This window comes from Athene noctua, chromosome 9 (genome assembly GCF_965140245.1).
Source record: "Athene noctua chromosome 9, bAthNoc1.hap1.1, whole genome shotgun sequence".
Taxonomy (NCBI): Eukaryota; Metazoa; Chordata; class Aves; order Strigiformes; family Strigidae; genus Athene; species Athene noctua.
In genome coordinates, this window is record NC_134045.1 from 6,048,934 (window position 1) to 6,069,655 (window position 20,722).

General features: G+C 53.6%; 2 protein-coding genes across 3 annotated transcripts in view; both read left to right on the top strand.

Moving 5' to 3' along the window:
• The window catches only part of HYDIN (HYDIN axonemal central pair apparatus protein), a 152,597-nt gene extending 135,273 nt beyond the window's left edge, over positions 1–17,324 (top strand). Inside the window, 21 exon segments of the mRNA XM_074913662.1 lie at positions 2,715–2,866; positions 3,796–3,988; positions 5,112–5,235; positions 5,800–6,042; positions 6,632–6,774; positions 7,088–7,306; positions 8,517–8,620; positions 10,409–10,516; positions 10,861–11,062; positions 11,864–11,981; positions 11,984–12,063; positions 13,391–13,454; positions 13,457–13,559; positions 13,869–14,013; positions 15,352–15,424; positions 15,427–15,587; positions 16,189–16,326; positions 16,328–16,428; positions 16,886–17,074; positions 17,076–17,188; positions 17,191–17,324. Of these exon segments, the coding sequence (XP_074769763.1) occupies positions 2,715–2,866; positions 3,796–3,988; positions 5,112–5,235; positions 5,800–6,042; positions 6,632–6,774; positions 7,088–7,306; positions 8,517–8,620; positions 10,409–10,516; positions 10,861–11,062; positions 11,864–11,981; positions 11,984–12,063; positions 13,391–13,454; positions 13,457–13,559; positions 13,869–14,013; positions 15,352–15,424; positions 15,427–15,587; positions 16,189–16,326; positions 16,328–16,428; positions 16,886–17,074; positions 17,076–17,188; positions 17,191–17,324 (2,907 nt within the window).
• A 289-nt stretch (positions 17,325–17,613) lies between these two features.
• VAC14 (VAC14 component of PIKFYVE complex) overlaps positions 17,614–20,722 on the top strand; it is a 66,209-nt gene continuing 63,100 nt past the window's right edge. For both annotated transcript variants that reach the window (XR_012634184.1, XM_074913061.1), the window contains exon 1: positions 17,614–17,759. Coding sequence is in view for 1 of the 2 variants with exons in the window: in XM_074913061.1 (XP_074769162.1) it covers positions 17,656–17,759 (104 nt within the window). In the remaining variant the exon portion in view is untranslated. The remainder of the gene's footprint in view (positions 17,760–20,722) is intronic.

The following is a 20,722-nucleotide window of genomic DNA, read 5'->3' on the forward strand; positions in this document are numbered from 1 at the left end:
GGGACCATTGCTGCCGTACAGCCGTGGAGCAGAGGGGACGGTGGTGGTGAAGAACCCACGCAAGTTCCCCATCGAGTTTTACTCACATTGTGTTTTGTTTGAGATGGCAAATAAATTTGGTAAGAAATAAATCCCCTTGCGTCCTAGCCATTCCTGAAAGATCAGAGGGGCAGCTGGACTTATCTCTTAATAGATAGGCCAATTCTTGCCATGACTATAGGTCTGACACCAGATGCACAAGCAACTCATATGCTGTAGGTCCAGCCACGTTCAAAAGGAACAGTCAGATGCACAAATAAGTTTATTCTTTTCAGACATGTACAGATTCCTTGAGATTGCCTGAAAGTGTGCATGGATGTGTGGGTGGGACTGGGGTCAATCCACTGTACCTTGAGTTGTAGCACAAAACATTTCTTGGTATAACTTCCGAGTAGTTGTGCAAAACATTTCTTGGGAAAAGCGGAAGAACGGGACCGCACAGCTTCCACCTCGCTTTGCGCTCTTCCTTGGGGCCATGGCAAAACAATCCATCACATCTTCACACTGTCCTGTGCCTGCTCTAGGCACCAGGTGTTCAGCAACTGTGGGTTTTGCAGTTTTTCACTGGTTTTGCTCCCAACACTTCCAACAGGAAGCCCATGCTTTTAGCAGCCAGCCATTCCCCAGCTTGCTGGAGGATTTGCGGCGTAAAAGTCTGTGGCTTGTAACAGGCATCCCCTATCAGCCCTGAGAGCAGCCAAAGCAAACTCTTATCTGCCTACCATGGACTGGGGAAAGAATCAGGATGTCCCCTTTGTCCCATAACCACAAAGAGTAGGATTGGATGAGTTGTTCAGCCAGTAGGACCAGGTCTAATACCACCAGCTATCTTAAATTTGCTCCTTCCCAGCACCAAAAGCACAAACTTAAAATCTTCCCGAGGGCAGAGACAGCCCGGACAGGCTTCTCCTCGGTAATTTTTCCATCTTCTGCACGTGACTGTGCAAAGCAGCAAATGGCAAAGAGCAGATTGCCCGGCCATGTTCACCCCATTCTTACCTCCCTGTGTCCTTGAGAAAAGGCAGGGGACAGGTAATGTTGCCGTGAAACATTTGACACAGTTATGATTTAGCAGCAATTTAAGTTTTATTAATGGTATGAGGTGGATCAAAAGGTTGAATTTTAGCAGCACTTCACGATGGACCAATTTAAAGATTAACAAGGTGATTTGGCAGAATATGTTATAATTAAAACAGCAATGTAACTACAGATTCGAGAATGACAAGTTTCACGCTAACTTACTACAAGGTACCCTAAATCAAAGCATGTACACGGGTGTAAACACAAAACATACAAATATGTAGACAGACAGAACTATTTGGATCCAGTGAAATGTACAGACACCCACATTTGTGAAGGCAAATTCCAACACCTAGATAGGTAGAGAGGTGGATGGAAGAGACAAGTGTATGGTTAAAATTTCCCTCTTCTTAAGTTTAGAGCAAATACTCACAAATGCATCAGCATTCTTCAGTGGGTAATAATTGAGCCTTGAGAAGTCTGAATTTCCTCCCCCCATAAATGAAACCAGAAAGGAGACGGCATCGTTTGTCAAAGGAACATTTAAGTTAAGTTTCATTTTGCCAGTAATATTTTCCCTTAGTTGTTAAAAACAGATTGAGATTTTTGACAGTATAATGTGTTGTCCAGCCCAGGTGTGGGTGGCAGAGAAGACTTTGTGGGGGGTGCCGGATGTTTTCTCTGCTTCAGGGAATTTCTTTGAAAATACCCGTTTGGTGCAATCTGCTGCTGTTCAAGTTGCAGAAACTTAGGTGGATCCCAAACGTACGTGCTTCCTGTGGACACTGAGCCAGTGCTCTCATACAGACCAGGAGCTCAGTAGGGAACCAGATCTTCTCACTTGATCTGGAGCTCCAGGACCAGCCGGGTCTCTGAGTCGGCTCCGGTCCATCGCTACCGCAAATAATTTGAGTTTTATTTGAGCACACTCAGAGGGGGGGGTTGCTGGGCTGATGTACCAGGGCCCAAAGCAGACTGTTTCCTCAGGCTCCCTGGTATTTTCCTTCTCTTTAAGGCCAATTCTAGGTACTTTGCAGGGCTTTCTATGCAGTCCCCAGCTCCCATGGGTGCTGGGATGGCTGCCCAGCGCTCAAAGCGAGCTTTTGCATGCCTAGGCTTTATGGCAGCACTGCTTTGGAGTCACCCCCCGGGACAGAAGGAGCCCACCTGTCCTGGTTCAGCTAGGATAGGGTTAAGTTTTCCCAGCAGGGAGGGGGAAGGGATCTCCAGCCGGGTTATTCATACCATGCTGGCGCAAGCTTTTTCCTTTGTGGCTTTGGTCGCGGGGAGCATCGCGAGCGAGCTGTCTGTATCCATTGCGGTATTTCTCTGTATATCGTTTGTCTTGTTCACTGTTATTGCTGTTTATGGTTGTTATCATTGCTACTGTTGTTGTTCAGATTGTTTATTACACTGTTGTATTAAATTTCTTCTTATTTTAACCCGGGGTTTATGCCCTGCTTGTGTCCGAGGGTGGGGGAGGGACAACAGCAACAGTGTCTCCGGTCCCAGCAGGGCTTAAAACCATCACACCACCCAGGGAAGCAGGAAGGAAGACGCGCTGTCGGGGCTGTTCCCCACGATGCATAGATGAATAAGACTGCATCACACTGAAGGATGTTTCCTCCTAACACCGCTCTGTGGATTCCCCAAAGCCTAACAGCCACATTAGCGACATTTTCGAGTTGGATCCCATTCAGATGTGTGTGCCCAGCTGCTCCTGCACCTTTGTCATGGTGACCTTCACTCCGCAAACGATGCAGAACTACCAGTGCACTTCTGAGGCTTCCCTTCATGTTCAGGCAAGGTGACTCACCCTGGGAAACCTTGGGGATGACCTTTTTGATAGCTGCCTCTCCTCTGGGAGAATGCAGACCTCTCATTAACCCTAACTTAGTAGCCCTAGGCAGGGTACTTAGCATTAGATCCTGTAGGAAGCAGTAACTACTAGATAGAGCAGATCAGAAAAGTCTTAGTTTAGTTTGTGTGAGTAACTATGAGGACAGGGTAATATTAGGTAGCCCACTGAAAGCTACTGAATCAGAAAAAAATGGAGACATGCAACAGCTGAGCTGGGGCTCTCCATGGACAAAGGATTAGATGTTTCCTCCTTGCATGTGTTAAAATGAGATGATCCAATGTGATTACTGGGCATATACTAAGATATTTGATGTTAAAGGAGTAATTGGACCCCTTGTAAAAGAGGAGCCCAGTTCCTCTGTCCTGGGACCTGTGTACTGAGGCTCTGACCTGCTCTTCCCCAACCCTTTAGTCTGGGAGGAGATAAGGCAGATTTCTGCCGTAACAAGCAATTCCTTTTTCAGTGTCCTTGGAAATAAACTTTACTGATTGTGTTATTTATTTATTTTTCCCATCTTGCTTTTATACTGTTTTCATGCTGTGCTTGTGCTTTTTGCATATGTCTCTCATCACCGCCGCCAGCAAATTTGCCACATCTCATCTGTTGCCTCATTATTTACGTGCTGTACTGCATGATTCGATGAAGTGAAATTATATTTAACTGCTGTCCTGGAAGGCTCTGGCTCTTCAGAGCAGATTCCTCGTGTGAATGGCCCTGATTGGACTGCGATGAGCGGGGTGAGGGGGAGCTGTGTCATGGGGTAGAGGAGAAAACCTGCCAGGGAAAATGCAGTGGGCAGCACTCGCTTCTCTGCTTGCCAAGTGGGGAATGGGTTAGTACCAGCCCTAATGATCTCTCCTCCACCTCTCCTGCAGCCCCACAGCAATTAAAGCACAGAGCCTGACCTTCAATATCAGTGGAGGTGGGAATCTGCCTCAGGTGACAGTCCTGTGCCCGGTCCTTCACAATTAGAGTGGGAACCCTCTGCTGCTCTTCAAAAAAGTGTTGCTGGGTGATTCAGAAAAACTCCCCCTGGTCCTTTGTAATGGTGGCGTTGTACCTGTCCCGGTGAGGACCTGATCAGGGGGTGCTCTGGTCTGAGAAGGTCCCAGCAAACATGGGAAAATGACTGACTTCTTCCGTACAGGAAGGGAGCTCCTCTTGGAAATGTGATTTTTCTGACTAGTCTGTCCTTTTCAGTTAAACACAAGACAAGAAAGTTGGTGGAGCACTTTTCCCCCCATCTCTCTTCTCATGTTTTGATTCTCACCTGAGCACATGTGATGTCCTAGTGTGATGGTTTGACTTTGGCTAAATTCCAGGTATCCACTAAGTCACTCTATCACTTTCCCCCCCCTTTCCCCTTGTTTTCTCAACAGGGCAAAGAGGGGAAAGAAAATAAGATAGATCAACCCTTGTGGGTAAAACAAAAGCAGTTTTAATATAAGCAAAGTGAAGCAAAGGTCTGCACGTGGAAGCAAAAAAAAAGAAAATAGATTTATTCTCTACTCCCATGAAGAGGCGATGTGGTGCCTTCTCAGGAGCAGGGCTCCCATACGCGGAGTGGTTGCCTCGGAGGATCAAGGGTGACCCCCCCCTTCCTCCTTTCTCCCGGCTTTATACTGAGCAGACGTCACATGGTCTGGAATATCCCTTTGGTCAGTTCGGGTCAGCTGTCCTGGCTGTGTCCCCTCCCAAGATTTTTCCCACCCCATCCCACTGAGGGGAAAAATGTCAGAAAGAGCCTTGGTGCTGTGTAAGCACTGCTCAGCAGTAGCCACAACACCAGGGTGCCATCAACACCCTGCCAGCTCTCAGCATAAAACACAGCACCGTGAGGGCTGCTGTAGGGGAAAACCAATTCCAGCTCAGCCAGACCCAGTACACCTAGTCACACACATTTGATCCCGTTTTACTACATTTGAATTAAACTCTGTTGTAGTTTAATTACATTCTGCTCCTTACTTCTAGTATTTCCTGTCCTGTTGGGGATATAATTAAAATATAACTAATTCCTCTGAGAATTCCTTTTTTTCTGTCTGATTTTACTTAAACTTTGTGTTAAGAGCTGCGTTTGAAGTGGGGGAGCGTGCTGGGTTCCCCGTGCTAGACCAGCAGCGGTGCAGTGTCAATCCACGTGCCATCCTGTACCCACACCAGTGGGGTTGTGCTCTGTGTTCCCTTTTCTTAGTTGATGATAGACCTGATGGATGGAGGGGGAGTTTTCTCCATGAAAGCCAGGCCCACCACACACTGCATCTACCGAGCTGCAGGCACAGAGGTGGACGGTCCTGGAGAAGGTAAATTCAATCACCATCAAGTGTGGTCAATCACACAGGGAAGATGTGTGCTCTGCTCTTGGCTTGGCCAAGCAGCAGCCAGATGTTAGACACAGTTTCTTTTCTGGGGCTCTCTGTACCCCTAGTTTTTCATGTGGATGCTTTGTAGGCTTTCCTCCTAGCAAGTTGTAGGAAGTTTTTCTGTTCTTCTGAACATGGTGGGTTGAGTTGTGGGGGACTATCACCCCATCAGTGGACCGTCTGAGGTCTTTGCTGCATATGGGAAGTTACCAGCCTGAATGGAGGCAGCCCTTGAGCCCACAGCCAGCCAACAGAAGCCAAAACCACCCTTCAACTCAGCTTTATGTATAGCAGGAGCTGGCTGGGTGCTGTTTGAGTGGGAGCTGGGTGTTACCCCGAGGTTAAGACAGCAGTGATATGCATGGTGGTGCTAGAGTCTGGAACCATCAGTGGGAGAACCTGTGCTTAGAGACAGCTGGGTTTCAACCTCTTATTCCTCTCCTACCCCATGGAAATATTTCCTCTGTATGGCTGTATCACTTGTCTGATTTCCATTGCTGTGCAGAGAGGAAGCCTCACACCACTTCCTGGTCCTGCATCACGGGGAATTAGCAGAGTTTGACATGCTTTTCAAACCCACCCTGGCCCAACGTGTGGAAGGGAGGATCCACCTGTCAGTGGTGGACAACCCCTATGAAGAAACCAACATTCAGCTGGTGGGTGAAGGCTATGAGGATGACTTCATTCTAGATAACATCCATGGACTAATGGCAAACAGCAAGGAGAACCCTGAGGGCCATCTGGAGGAAGACCTAGCTGAGGGTAAGAGAGGAGAGGTTGCCAAGATGGAGCAAGGAAGAGGAAAATCCGCGTTTCTGCTCACCTTGTGCCAGTGTAGGTGTGGTCCAGCCTTAGCAGACAGATCTTGTTGCCTTTTGTAGCCTGGAGAGCAGCCACACTTGAGGACACAAGGGAAGATCCTCTGTCAAGGGAGAAGCTTGCAAGCTAGCAGGGAAGGGTCAGAGATACCAGTGTCCAGCTGAGTATCTCTGAAAGGAGGTCTGCTTGCTTGTGAGACACTGTGGAGGTGAAGACCACATATGATAATTTGTGCGCTTTATATAAGCAGGCCTGTGGTGTCACCCAGCGGAGCTGGCGGTCTGTGAGCGCGCCAGCCGTGTGTACAGGGGCAGTGCAGGCTGTACTGCGTGTCTCTGCACAGCCGCAGCCACGTGTTTAGGGACGTGTCAGGGTGTTTCCCTGAAAGTGGTAGGATGGGGAGCAGCTGCATCTCCCAGGGGGAGGAAGGCTTGGAGCAGGGAAGAGTTGGACATGGACATGTCTGTACATGAGGAAGGCAGCTGGACCTCACCACACACTGAGATCCCTTGCTCTCTCTCATTCCTAACAGCTGCCAGAGCGGATCCCATCCAGTTCAGGGACTGTCACGTCAGGACACCCTACTCCATGAGCTTCAGGATCACCAGCCGCAGCAGGGCAGAGGTGATGTGGTTTGAGTGGCTGGCAGGTGCCCCGTTTCACTTCTCCCCCGAGGTGAGCTGGGACAGCTCTGCCTTTCCCTGCTGCTTGAGTACTGCCCGGCAGGTTGTCAGGAGCTCATGGGGAGTCCCCAGAGCCATGTAGGAGCTGTGATCCCTGGCTTTTCTGGGGCAGGGCTGTGAGCCCTGCAGAAAAAGCTCCATGTTATGGGAGGTGGCATCTTTTGTTTGCACTTTATCAAACCTCAGATAAATACACAGTAACACGCAGGTTCCTGGCACAGCTGCTCAGCACATCAAGCCCTTTGCTGACAGCTCTGCCCTTGCCAGGGATTCCAGTTTGGTCTTGGCTCTCTGGTTCTGCCTAGGTGGGACACCTCCGTGCTGGCTGTGCTAAGAACATCACAGTGACCTTGAGATTGGACGTCACGGTCACCTTTGAAAAGCACCTTATGACATGTAAAGTGGTTCAGGTCACTTTGCAGCTGCAGCAGGAGCAGGTTCCCAACTGGGACGACTGCCTGTGCGCCATCAAGTGGGTGGGTGCAATGAGGGGCCCAGCAGCCACATGGCCTGTCAAGAAGAAGGTAAGAAGCACAACAGCAAAATCTAACCGAGCGTCCACAAGAAGAACAGCTGACAGCAGCAGGCCGCCATCTCTGCTGGCTAAGCGGCTCCTGCCGCCTCCTGACATTTAATCCACCCGTGTGGTTAACCAGCAGTGCATTTCAGGGGAGAGGTGGATGCACGGTGACCTGACACACTCACACAAGATGAGGAAGTCTTTTTGACAGGAGATGTTTAGCCACATGCAAACTATCGGTCTCTGCTAAAAGTGGAAGGAAGTGTTGCAGCCTGTGTTGAACAGGAGGTCACATTTGGTGATAATTTATGCTGTTAAAATCTCTTCATCTGATTCGGTGCCTTTTCACCAACAAGGGGATAAATCCACTGTGCTTTGTCTCTTGTTTTGAAGTGGGGAGCAACGCTAGTGCTGTTCTGTGTGTGCTGGCTAGCCCACCAGCACGCTGTGGGTGAGCTCTGAGCTCTGTCTATGTGATACGAGAGATTCTGCTCGTGGTCTCTATATCGCATGGGATGTCTGTCTCCTTATGGAGCAGCCCAGGTACTGTATGGCAGTCATGCAGGAGTCTGGAGAAGTATCATCTCCAGAAATTCTTGCTTTTACTAGAATTGTTGCCAGACACACCTATCTTGCGTGATGGTTCTTCCCTAGTTTCTGAACCATTGTCAGACCTGTAAACCAAACTTTTGCCCCATCAGAGCATCAGTAGTCAGAGACTTCCCTAGCGAGTTCACTCCCATCCCAAAATGCCCATCCCCAGCTGCCACCAGTGTGGCTGTTGCCCCACACATGGCATCTGGAAAGTGCTTTCTCCTAAGACAAGAAGGAAAAGCTGCTTTCTAGGGGTGTTCTGTCTTGGGATTCTCCATCCACAGAGCTCCAGCAGGGGAACTTAACCCTAATTTGGAAGCCTGCTGCCTTTATAGGGGGCCAGGAAAAGGATCAGGCACTCTACAGGGTTGAAACACAGGGACTGATACACAGTCATGGTCCCCATGGGTGTATTCAGAGTCGAGGTGGTGACTCCTGTGATCAGTAGGTAGAAGCAAACACTACAGCGGAAGGATCAAATTTTGTCATCTTGCCAGGGAAATAAATGGGAATGGTCCTTTCTAGCCCCTATATGTGGCTGATTTTAGAGGCCAAAGGACTCCCTGCTCAGCCTGGCTTTCTGGGCTCTGGTCAGTGACTCTTCCCTCTCCTGTTTGGAGGTGATTGAGATCAACCCAGAACCAGCTCACAGGGTCCTGGAGAAGAGCATCCATGACGTGATTGAGTTCAAGGAGACCTTGCTCTTCCAGACAAGGATGTTCACGTGAGTGCTGGAGGCCAGGCAGGGACCCATAAATGGGGGCTGCCTTTTCCAGGGCTGCCCCATGTCTGCATCCCCAGAGCTGTGCTGTGCTCTCTGGTGGCCACTGCTTCTCCTTCTACTCATGGTCCTGTGCCAGCTAAGGTTACACTAACATGTTCATGTCTCAGCCACTTAATAAACCTCTTTTAATTTCTAACAGGCTGATCAGCCTTGGAAGGGGGTGCTCCTGCTTGCTGAGTCTGAGGTTTCAGCTTCCACACATAATCTGGCACATCCCAGGGCCTGGAGATCTCCCACAAGTGGCCCTGAGTCCCTTCTAGGGCTTTACGTTCAGTCTCACCTGCTGTTCATCTGTTTAAACAAACCATTTATTGTTTCATCCTTTCCAAGTCCTGGCTGGGTGCTGGGGCCCATATATCTGCACACAAACCAAGCAGGAGATGGTGGCTGTCATCCCACCAAGACATGCCAGGAGAGGTTCAATTCTGCTGTGCCTTTCTGCTGAGAACAGCCATGGGTTTGCTTTCATTGCCTGTTGCCTGTCCTTATCTGGTCAAGGATGGGTTTGCAGTCAAAATAATGTAAAACGGAGACAGAATCAGAGCAGAATAAGCTGTTTGGACTAAGTCTCCTGGGCACCATGTCTGCCCTTTCCTCCATAACTTCCAAACTTGGAAATACTTTCTCTTGGGGCAGCCCAGGGCAGCAATCTAGATGTGGCAGAGTTGTCTGGGAAAGAAGACGCTACTCAGCATAAAGAAAGGGGTGTCAGGAGCCCACCACACAGTGTTACTTCTCTACTCACTTTGTATTTTGGGGCTTTTTTTTTTTTTTTTACTTTCACCTCCTTCTTGCTTTTCAGCTTCCAGCTGTCCAGTACAGGGAATGTGGCCCTGGAATACACCTGGGTGGTGGCTGTGGAGGATGAAAGGGCAGTGAGCTGTACTGGGGAGCTGCTCCCACCCAGTCTAGATGGTAAGGGAGTGGCTCTGTGTGGCAGCTCGGGATGCCCAGGGGGGTTTGGTTGACAGCTGAGGGCTTGGGGAGAAGACCATGCCACTTCCCCCTAAAACATGAATTGCTTTTTCATCCCTATCCAGTTGTCCACTTCCACAAGCATCTTCCCAGCTGCAGCTGGAGACTTTCTCCCTGCCCCCTCTCTGCTTTTCAGACCCTCCTATGAGTGTATGACACTTGTCTTCTACGTGGGAGCTGAGCCTGGCTCAGGAAAAAGCCTTGTGGTAGGTCAGGACTGGGAAGGAGGACATCAGGGCACATTTTTGGGAAGTCTCTGACACTGGAGAAAATTGATGTTGTAGCGATGAGTTAGCTGACCTCAGTCACTGTCTGTGTGCAATTCCCCAGTCCACGGCAAATGCAAAGTCACTGTCAAAAAATAACGCTCCTAACTTGGGCAGAGGTGGAGCCCCTGCTCACAGCAGCCATCGGAGCTCAACGGCAGGGCCATGACACACCAACCCACAGTAACGCGGTTGTGTCTGAGCTCACAGTCTGGGGAGCAGCGTGGTTCTGCATGTCCAAGAGGTCTCGTCAGAAAGAGGAGCGAGGAGAGCTGTCAACCTCTGCATTTCCTAGCACAAGCAGCTTGCCTGCTGATCAAGATGGGAGACCTCAGCCCAAGTCCTTGAGGCTCTGCACGTGCCCACCTCCCTCCCCTGTGGGTCCTGGCGTTGGCTCTGCCCCGGCACAGGGCACGCTTGTGCTGAAGCTAGGCTGCTGGGCTGTGCCATCAGCTCTCTGGTCATCAGTTATGAAAGCTTGACAAAGCATCCATGTGAGCTTGGACCAGGAACACCTCAGCTTTGGAGCGGTGTATCAGCAGAGCTACGTGTCCTGGCACCTCACCATGGAGAACACGGGCAACATAGGAATCAAGTAATGCCAAGCCCTGTCCTCTCTGAGGGCTGAGAGCTTGGGTGAGGGTTGGATGGAGCTGTAGCTTGCCCAGAGAGTTGCCCTCTGCTTTTCTGTTCCAGTGGGGAGTTGTGCAGCCAAGGATGTGCAGTCAGGCCTAGAAGTTAGCAAGGGATACAAAAAAAGCTTCTTTACAGATGCGTGCAGCTGAGTCCTGCCCAAACTGAAGCCTTAGTGCCAGGTGGCTCAGCACCCTGCCTGAGATCCTGTGGAAAAGCCCCCAGGAGGATTAAAAACAGCACGCTGTGTTTGCAGCCTCCTGGTTGCTAACTGTTCCTTTCTGTCCTTGTGCTTTCCTTGGCAAGGTTTAAGTGGGACATCAAGAGCTTCAAGCCAGATTTCTCCATCAGCCCCACAAAGGGTTACCTCCCCCCAGGAATGGACGTCCCCTTCACTGTGACCCTCCACCCCTCTAAGCTGAGCTGTGCTATCCAGTGCAAGGAGGGCAGTGAGCCACTCCAGCTTATGCTGGCAGGATGCTGCATGCATACCCCTGTGTCCAAAGAGGTAACCGGAGCAGAGACAGGATGGGTCCCCTCTTACCCCACCATTTACACCACATCTCTCCCAGGGCAGGAATTGGAGGAATCTTATAGGCATAGAGTCACTCCTGCCTGTCATCCTGCCAGGGTGTCCCAGAGATCTGAGAAAACCCCTGGGCAGGATTCCCAAAATCTGTGAGCCCTGTAGTTGCCTTCCTCCACTATTAAATGTGCTGCTCCTCCAGCAAGCGCCTCAGCTGTCCTGGCTCTGCACTGCAGCACCCTTGCCATGGGGACACTCTTCTGAGACCCCCCCTTCACAGAGCCATGCAGCTTTAGCCACAATATCACCCCCACGGTCACACTTTTTCTCCCTGTCAGGGCAGGGGAGGGCATTCGGCACTAGGAGCAGGCAAGGCATTTGCACCCAGCTCCTGGGGCACAGGGATGCTGCGTGGAGGACTCCTGGCCCTCACAGGCCTTGCAGGAGGGTGCAGCTGGGAAGTGTTGGCTCTTGCTCCCAAGAGTCCAGAGCTGCTCATCAGCCTGCCCACGAAGGGGCTGTGCAGCTGCAAGTCTTCTCCTTGCACAGGAGAGAGACCTTTCCAGGGCTTCCAATTTTCTCCTAGGGAGGCAGCAGCCCCCTTCACCCAGCATGCAAAAGACTCATTCCTCTCCCTTCTCTAAGAACGGACTTACACCAAAACCCGTGGCTCAAATGGGAATTCTGCAGATGACAAGGAAAAGCTGCTCTCTGTGCATAGAGCTAGTCAGAGTGGAAAGAGTTCCTCGCTGTGGCCAAGCAGCCTCTGTGCTCCTGTTGCAGACACTGACTTTCACGTGTGCCGTGCGTGAGAAGCACAGCCAGACCATCCTCCTGTCCAGCAATGAGGACTGGACCGTGCAAGCTGTCATTGAGGGACAACACTAGAAACAGCCTGATTCAACAACAAAAATCGACAAAACAAGCCCTACAAGATCACTTATGAACCCCTAATCATAAGCTCTGGGAACAAGAAGCATCAGGTACGTGAGCTGTGTCAGCACGCTTACAGTGTGACCCTCATAGTTCACCCTGCTCTGGGCAGGAAGTTGGATGAGATGACCTTCAGAGGTCCCCTGTGAATGGAAATTATCCTGAGGTCCTATGTTGGAAGCTGGGTTTCTTGGTGGCTAGAGGCCGGGTGTAAGGGAAGTTCAGGTGGGAAGTCTGGACTGACCACTGAACATATTGGAGCAGCTAACCTAAAAAGCCAGGCTGTCTGACAGTCCAGGAAATGAAGTTTGGTTTGTGCAGCTCCGGGTCACAGCCTGTGCAGCCCAGGGGGGCTCAGAGACCCCCATGCTCAGCCCTGCGGGCTGCACAGGCTCCCCACGGCCTGGGCACGACCACTTCTGCCCACACTGGGGCCCTTCTGCAGCACACAGGGAACTAAAGGGGAGAAGCTGCCCTGCCATTTCTCCGTGCCCCCTAGCCATGAGCAGTCAGGTGGGAAACAACGCTGAGATCTCTCTTGACACCTCCTTCAGTAATGCAGGAGCTTTGGAAAGAGCCTTTCCTGCAGGTCTGGGTCTAGGCAGATGGGGGTGTCTAGCCCCTCTGTTTGCATGGGCAGACCAGAGACAAGCTCTTAAATCAAGGGAGTTAGTGCAGAAGGGCTCTGGGGGAGAACTGGAGTCCTTGTCCCACTCCAGCTGACCTTCTACCATGCCAGAATTTAGGCCTGAGTGGAGGCTAGAGACTTGTGGGCTCAGTCTCCAGGGTGCTCAGCAGATCTGTGCCCTGTGGGGTTGTACATGCTGAGCATCTCTTTAACGTACAGCCCTGCATGAAGAGCCCTGCAGTTTGCAGCTGCACCGGGGGCAGAGGAGATGCCCCAGGGCAGGTGGATGTGACCCACTGGCACCCAAAATGAGGACTGGATATGAACTGGTGGGACTCTGCCGTGCCAGCTGACAGGCAGTAATGCTGAGACAGTCGAGCTTAGCAGGGACTGCCACCCCCTTAGCACGGCTGTCCCTGCACGAGCACAGGCTGGCAGCTGATGTGCCCAGGGACAGGGGTGTTAGGATGGTCAGAGGAGCTGTGCTGTGGGGCTGCTGTGTCCTCGCTCTGTCCAGACATGCTGCCTCTGTGTCCTGTGGCTGCGCCAGCCCCAGCGGGTACGACATTGCCATCTCCACCGGCGCAGGACACGGGGCTGCGGCCACAGCCCTGCCAGCTGGACCTGCCTAAAGCTGCTCAGGTGGCAGCCTGAGACATGGGACTGTCCAGGAGTGCTGAAGGGGCAGTAACTGGTCCAGGCAGAGAGCAGGAGAGCTCACTTTCACTTATCCTATTCCTTGTCTCTAGGGCTCCCTCTACTTCCCATTGCCGGATAGGACAGGCTTGTACTACCTCCTGCGAGGGACTGCTGAGCCCCGAAGTGCTCAAGGACCATTTTCCAGCAGGTGCCGTGTACGACTTCCTACACTGAGCTCATCCCTGTCTCCACGTGGCTGAACAGGCCACACAGAGGTGAGTCCAGCCCAGGAAGTCTCATCCCATCAGCAATCCCTGCAGCAGCACAAGGAAGGGCTTCCCACTGCCTGGAAGATCCTTCCTGCAAGCTTTTCACTCTCCTTGGCCATTTCTGGCCGTAGGAGTCTGGGATCACGCAAGCCACATTCTGCCCACACAGACCCATCCCTGAGGGGTTTCCTCCCAGGTGGATGAGAGCTGGCTCCCTCTGGGGCATTGAGGAGGAGAGGGGCTGTGTTGTACCCCGCCATGGTGGGTGTCCCGTGGGAGTCCTTCCTGTTGGCCTTCCCTGCATCCTTCTCACCCACAGGTTCCTGATGGTGGTGGACATGCTCAAACCAGAAAACCTGGAAAGCAGTTCTGTGCTGCAGGGACTCGAACACCTTGATGTGCCAGGATCTGCCAAGAAGGACTGCACCTTCCTCTCCTACAAGGAAGGAGCCTTTAACGCAATGGTAAGTGCAGACACGGGGCTGTGGGGCCTTCCAAGGAGCTGCTGGCTGCCTGAGAAGCTACATGCCTGTTTCCACACCTCCCTGTACCTGCTGGTGGGACTGTAGGTGTCCTAGGTGGGTACTGAACAGCAGGCATCTCTCCACACACCCCCCACACGTGTCAGTCTCTGCGAGGGTCTCACTGGGGGCTGCTGAGCACAGGTGGGCCAGGACACTGGTGAGCTGGAAGCAGCGGGCAGTCGGGAGAGTATCAAGTAGAAATACCACATGTGCTTTCCCCAGGCTCGCACTCTTCCTTGGTGGCTGCTTGAGGCCATTCCTGGAAGTAGGGTGCTGAGATTGGGGTGCTCTTAGTGCTGGCTTCAGCACAGCTGGTTGTTTTGCGGATTAAACTCGGACACCAGAGTGAAAAGAGCAGGCATATTTTACTGGGGATAACTAAATAACGTAACAGAAAACATACAGTAAGAAAAGACAGAATAGTGCACTTAGAGTAAACAAATAGGAAAATACAGGGTAATGCATCACATCATTACCACCAGAGAGAGAGGGAACAGTGATTAAGAAAGATCCATCCCCACTTGCACCCGTTCCCATCACCCAGACCCGCAGGCGCTGGGCAGCCCTGGTTACAGCGAGGGTTTGGAGAGCCCGTCCCGGCGAGTGGGAAATCCTGCACGGTGCCTCCACCCACAGCTGAGGCATCCAAAGTCGCTGCAAGAGGGTCCAGCCTTATATACCAAAAATCAGCAAGTCAGAATTTTGTTTTAAGTGGAAATATCTGGTTTCAATCTCACATTAGATTCCCCCAGAGCCTCGCTGGGGCGCAAAGGAGAAGCTAAGGGAGTTTCCCTGCTCATCTAATTTATGTGTGTTCTTTTTAGAACAAGGCCACACTTCTGGTCTCAAGCCCAGACAGCTGGCTCCATAGCCTTGTTAACTTACCCCTACACAAAGAAGAAAACACAAAGAAGAAAGATACATTCAGAATAGACATGTTTTCATTACATTCATCACCAGTAATGAGTATATGATAGCTAAGCTACATCTTTCATTAATGAGCATACATATTTTGCCAATGACTACACACTAAGTTAGCAGCTTCAGCTCGGGGCCTGTTGTTCAGGCTTCAATACTTCCAACACTTTAGCACTTCTTACATCAAAATAGGTGTTTTTTTATAACCTAGTATAATACCTACTAGCACAATGGTTATCAGCTATAAAATATACAGGATTCATCTATAGGTCAACTCTGGGTTGGGTCTGTTGTCCAAGACTTAACACTTCAGTGGTATATTTTTATGTGCAGAATGAGCTCCTTTTTTCTCTGATTCAGGTGACCTTCCTCAACAAGGTGACCAATGAGTACTTGTTCTACATGGTGGCTCCCTAGGCCACCACTTCAGGACCCTCAGCATGGTTGAAGTGGCCGCTGCTGTTCGGCAGAGAGTGTCTGCCACCATCAGGGTGGACAACCCTCCGCCTGTGCCGCTGATGTTTGCTGTAGGTCGCAAAGTGCCCCACATCAGTGTTCCCCCACAGTTCACTGTTCCTGCGCAGTCAGAGGGAGGAGCAAAGCTCATGCAGCGTGCTCTCCTCTCCTGCAGCCTTTCTGGGAGTGGGTAGTCCTGAGGGGTGATGCCCTGCATGAACCATCTGGGGCTTCTTCCCAGGGGTGACGGCTCCCACCCACTAATAATATGGAGGGGAAGCAGCATAGAGAATATTCCTAGCGGGGGTCTGCCATGCCACTCCTTGTGAGATGCTCCCACCAGGCCTCATGGGGCGGGCGGGTCCTTGCGCCTCAGGCTCTGTATTTAGGGTGGGTATTTTCAGTTTAGAGTGGCTGCAGGGCATGCCTTACCCCCCTGGCATGGTGTCTTCAGCCTGGATCCATAGGTGTTTTGTGCCCTGGGGGAGTAGAGGGGATTTTAAGGTGGAAAGCTTCTGGGATAGTTCTGGAGGGCTCCCAGCTATTGGGGAAAGTTCCCCAAGTGAACTGTCCCCCAGATGCAGCAAGGCCCTGCCCCAGAGAGAGGGAGCTGGAGTGAGGGAGAGTGCTGGGCTGCCTTCCAGCATTGCTGGAGCACAACAGGGACCGATTACCCCCATTGCAGGTCCTGCCTTCCCCATCTCTGCCTGACCCAGTGGCTTTTCCTTTTGTTCCTCCCAGGCTGATCTTATCTTTGAGTACCAGTCCCTGAAAGTGGGTGAGAGTACCGGGTGCCTGGTACTCTGGAGCAGCAACTTGGGCTCTTTCTCCTACAATCTGCATCTGAATGCCACCCTGAGCAGGCTGGAGAAGCCCCAACTACTTCTGCACCACACTGTGCTCTAGTCAGACCATCACCACCAAACTAATGTTATCATTTAATGCCCAGCAGAAGACCGACTACCTCCTCCAGGTGACCCTGCCTGCCCTGGGCTCTTGCTAGGAGGCAGCTCATCTGGCCAGCGTCAGCCCACTCTGTGAAGCGACCCTGCCCCTCTAGCTTAGCCTGGCAGAGCTGGGGTGGCCATGTGAGCCTGCAGGTCTCCCCACCAATGCTGGGCTTGTCCCCAGCTGGCCTGTCTTCACTTGCAGATGCTCCCTGCTCTTGCAGGTCCCATGGTGCCTGGACTTATGCAGTCAGAGCTGGGGTTTAAGGTCTCCTAGAGCTTGAGTGCAGAGTTGTCCCCGCTGGTCACGTTTGGACAGCCCTGATGGCCATTCCTCACAGGCATGGGGTGGTGGGGACAGGTGCAGCGGTGACAGGCAAGGGACAGGGACCCTGGCCAACATGACGGTGGGGACCCTCGGTTTCTTCCCGAGGTGCTGGCTCTGCTTTTGTGACCTGCACCCACCATGGTATCTTCTCTCCCCTGTGCAGACCCAACTGCGCCGACTTACTGACAGAGAAAACCATCGGCATAGCTTCCTCCAGCCTGGGAGGCTCGGAGGTGAGCATGGAGGTGCCCTTCAAGCCCTGCCAGATGGGCGAAGCCAGGGCCACACTGCAGCTCTCCTCCCTGCTTGGGGGGGGGGAATACAGCATCCCCCTCTTCAGCCTTACCCTCCCAGAGCCCATTTCCCATCCAGACTGGTGGCACTGCCTCCACCTCCTTCAAGAACATCTTCCTGCAGCCCATGGCCTTCCAGTGCCAGGTGGAGCACTCAGCCTTCACCCTCAGGGCCCCCGAACCACCTCCCTCTCTGTCTCCTTGGAGGGTGGCGCAGCCCCCATCACCAGCAAGATGGTGGTCTCCTGCCCTAGGGCGGGGGGTGTCTCCTGGGTCTACAACCTGCGGGGCCTCCCGGCTCACCAGTGACCCGCGTGCCCCTGGGAGCCCCTCGGGGTGCCCGGGTGCAGCAGCCTCTCACCGTGGGTGTCGGGGCGTTACCTGCGGGGCACAGTCACCGCTGCAGCGGTCGCTTTGGCCTAAACCCCTTCCCTTTGCACTGAACCCGTCGCGTGTGTAATAAACGAGCTCGTTTTGCCCTAAGCCCAGCGGGGCCGGTGGCGCCAGGGCTGAGGCGGCAGGAGGCGGCCTCCGCGCCGCGCGGGGGCGCGCTGCAGCGTGGCGGAGGGGTCACGTGGGCGGGCCGGCCGGCCGGGGTCACGTGGCCGCCGGTGGCGGCGGGGCCGGGACCGGGGGGACCATGAACGCCGAGCGGGACTTGGCGCCGCTGGCGCCCAGCGTGGTGCGGGCGCTGAACGATAAGCTCTACGAGAAGAGGAAGGTGGCGGCCCTCGAGATCGAGAAGTGAGCGGCGCGGAGGGGCGGGGGTTGCCGGGAACCGCCGGGAACCGGGAGGGCAACGGGGGCGGTGCCGCTCCGGGCTGTCCCAGCGCCGGCCGCGGGGCCAGGAGGGGATGAAGGCCGGCCCGGCGCCCCGGGGAGGGCCTGGGAGAGGGGTTGGGGATGGTGCTGGGGCCACCTGCGGCCGCGGGGTGGCGGGAGCCGGCCCGTGATGCTCGGGTGGGTCCCGCCGTGCCCGGTGGAGCTGGCCGCGGGAGGAGATCGGCCCGGCTCGGCTCCCCGGTGGGAGCTGGGGGCTTCGGGGGAAGGGGTCACCGCCGGGGGTCCGGGGCACCGGGGAGGCTGCAGGGCCGGGAGCCCAGGGAGGGGACTCGGGTTGCGCGGTGACCCTGGCAGGGGGCAGTGCCCGGGCAGGAGGGGCTGTGCCCCGGCGCGGCTCCGTGTCTCCCATCCCTGTGTCACCACTCGCTGAAGTTTCTCTCCGAGCCCGTCAGAGCTTGGGCACCCGCGGGGACCCGCCGGTTCGGGGCGCGTGTCCCGGGGCGGGAGTCGTGCCGGTGAGCCCCTGGGTCTGGCGGTGGGTGCCACCGCCCAACACCCCGCGGAGGAAACGCCTGAGTAACGGGACTTTAGACACTCCTTGGAGGCGCGGCGCTTGTTGGAGGTGCGGTGCTCGCTCTCCTGCCGCGCTCCTGGAGGTGGCTGGCTCTGTGACCACGGCTGGGGGACCCGAGGGTCTCACCGGGCAGCGGGCAGGAGCCGCAGTGGGGGCAGCAGGCTGGTGCTGGGGCGGCCGTGCCGGTCGTCCAGGGCCCGTCAGGGATCAGCCTGGGTTCATCACCTCGTGGTGCCATCCTGCCTCTCCCCTGAGGTCTAGCCCGAGCTCATCCCACGCTCTGTGACAGCTGCAGGGCTGCGAAGCGCCTGCTGGCACCTACAGCTCTTGGGTGTTGCCTTTAGTTTTGCTGTACCGCTGCTGTTTGAGCAGAGTTTGGGCCTTCCTTTCGGAGCGTCCTAAGCAAAGGTCTGCGGGTGTCTGCTGGCATGGCTGTGCCCCCTCTACGTGCTGCCCGTCCACGTTCCCTGTGCATCTTGTTGCTCTTGCTGTGCTGGTCGGGGTGCTTTGAGCCACTCTGCTCCGCAGCTTTGCCTAGGAAGCAGTGTCCTCCCTGGGCACTGCCCGAGAGCTCAGCTCATGGAGGAGATCCCTAGCATCTCCTCAGGGGACAGCTCAGCACAGGGCTGGGAGCAACGATCCAAGCTGGAGGGTGAGGCCTGGGTGGGAGAGGCAGCTCTGGTGAGCCTGTGAGGGGAGCAGCCAGTGATGTGGGGATGGAGTCACTCTGCTGAGGGTTCACGGGAGACGTGGGAGCGATGTGGAGTGAGGGCCATGTGCCTTGAATGTGGAGGCTCCTGCGTGGGAGGTGAGCAGCAGAGAAAATGGCTCTTGGGATGGGGTGAGTGTTTGTTCAGGTACAAACCCAACTCAGCCAGCCCCTTCTTCTGTTCTGTGTGTTCCCCTTTACCTCATTTTCTCTCTTCTTTATAGGAATGGTTACTTCAGGGTGGGTTGTGGCAGATGTGTTGCACAGTCCTCATAAATTCACCCTCAGAAATACTTCAGTAACTGCCCCTGGGCTGCTGCTGGGAGGGGTGATCCTCCTTACCCAAGCAGCTCTGCTTTGACTTATTCTGCCCCAGGATTCAGGTTCCATGGTTGGTTTATACCAACCAAAGGCTGATTTGGGGTCAGGCAGTTTAGGGGGTTGAGGTGGAAACCCTGTGTGGGTATGAGGAGGAGGAAGGCAAGGTCCAACCCTTTCTGCAGGTACACAGGTTTAGGTCAGCTAAAAGCCATCATCTTGCATGTCTCTGGCATCAAGCAAGAGGGACTTGCTGCCTCTCAGCTCAGGTACCTCCTTGTCCTCTGGCCAGTAACGTGGGAGCAGGTCCTGCTGCTTGCAAACTCTCTGGTGCTGAGCATTACTTTTCACTGCCTTTTGCCCCATTTGTTAAATCTTGAGCTCTTGAAACTCTTAAGACAGTCTGTAAAGCTATTCTTGTTCAAACAAAGCTCCATCCGTTAAAACTCAACAGTAAAATAATCAACCCAAGGGTTGGTGCTGCTTGAACTCAGTGTGTTTTTCCTGCTGGAGCCTGCTGCTGGTGTGGGACTGGAGGTGGGGCCGTGTTTGTGAGAGCGTGTTGGCCTGTAACTGTTGCCGAACTCAGCTTCAGAGTGGTGAGAGTGAGGGAGAAAGGGGGCAGCTGCTTTCACAGAATCACAGAATGGTTTGGGTTGTAAGAGACCTTAAGCATCATCTAGTCCCACCCCCCTGCCACAGGCAGGGACACCTTCCACCAGCCCAGGTTGCCCAAAGCCCCGTCCAACCTGGCCTTGAACCCTTCCAGGGAGGGGGCAGCCACAGCTTCTCTGGGCAACGTGTGCCAGTGTCTTGCTGCCCTCGCAGTAAAGAATTTCTTCCTTATATCTAATCTAAATCTTCCCTCTTCCGGTTTAAAGCCTTTACTCCTCATCCTATCCCTTCAATCTCCAATATATAAGTCCCTCCCCACCTTCCCTGCAGCCCCCTTTCTGTACTGGGAGGCCACTCTAAGGTCTCCCCAGAGCCTTCTCTTCTCCAGGCTGAACACCCCCAACTCTCAGCCTGTCCTCACACGGGAGGTGCTCCAGCCCCTGATCATCCTCGTGGTCTCCTCTGGACCTGCTTGAGTAGGTCGGTGTCCTTCTTATGCTGGGGATCCCAGAGCTGGACACAGCACTGCAGGGGGGGGTCTCAGCAGAGCAGAGTAGAGGGGGAGAATCCCCTCCCTCGACCTGCTGGCCACTTTGCTCAAATCAGGGTGAGAACAGAGCAGGTGTTAGTCATTTTGGAGGAAGAAGTTCATAAACATCTTCTATAATGATTTTTCTGGATTATGAAATGGGTGACCGGCTGGTGGCA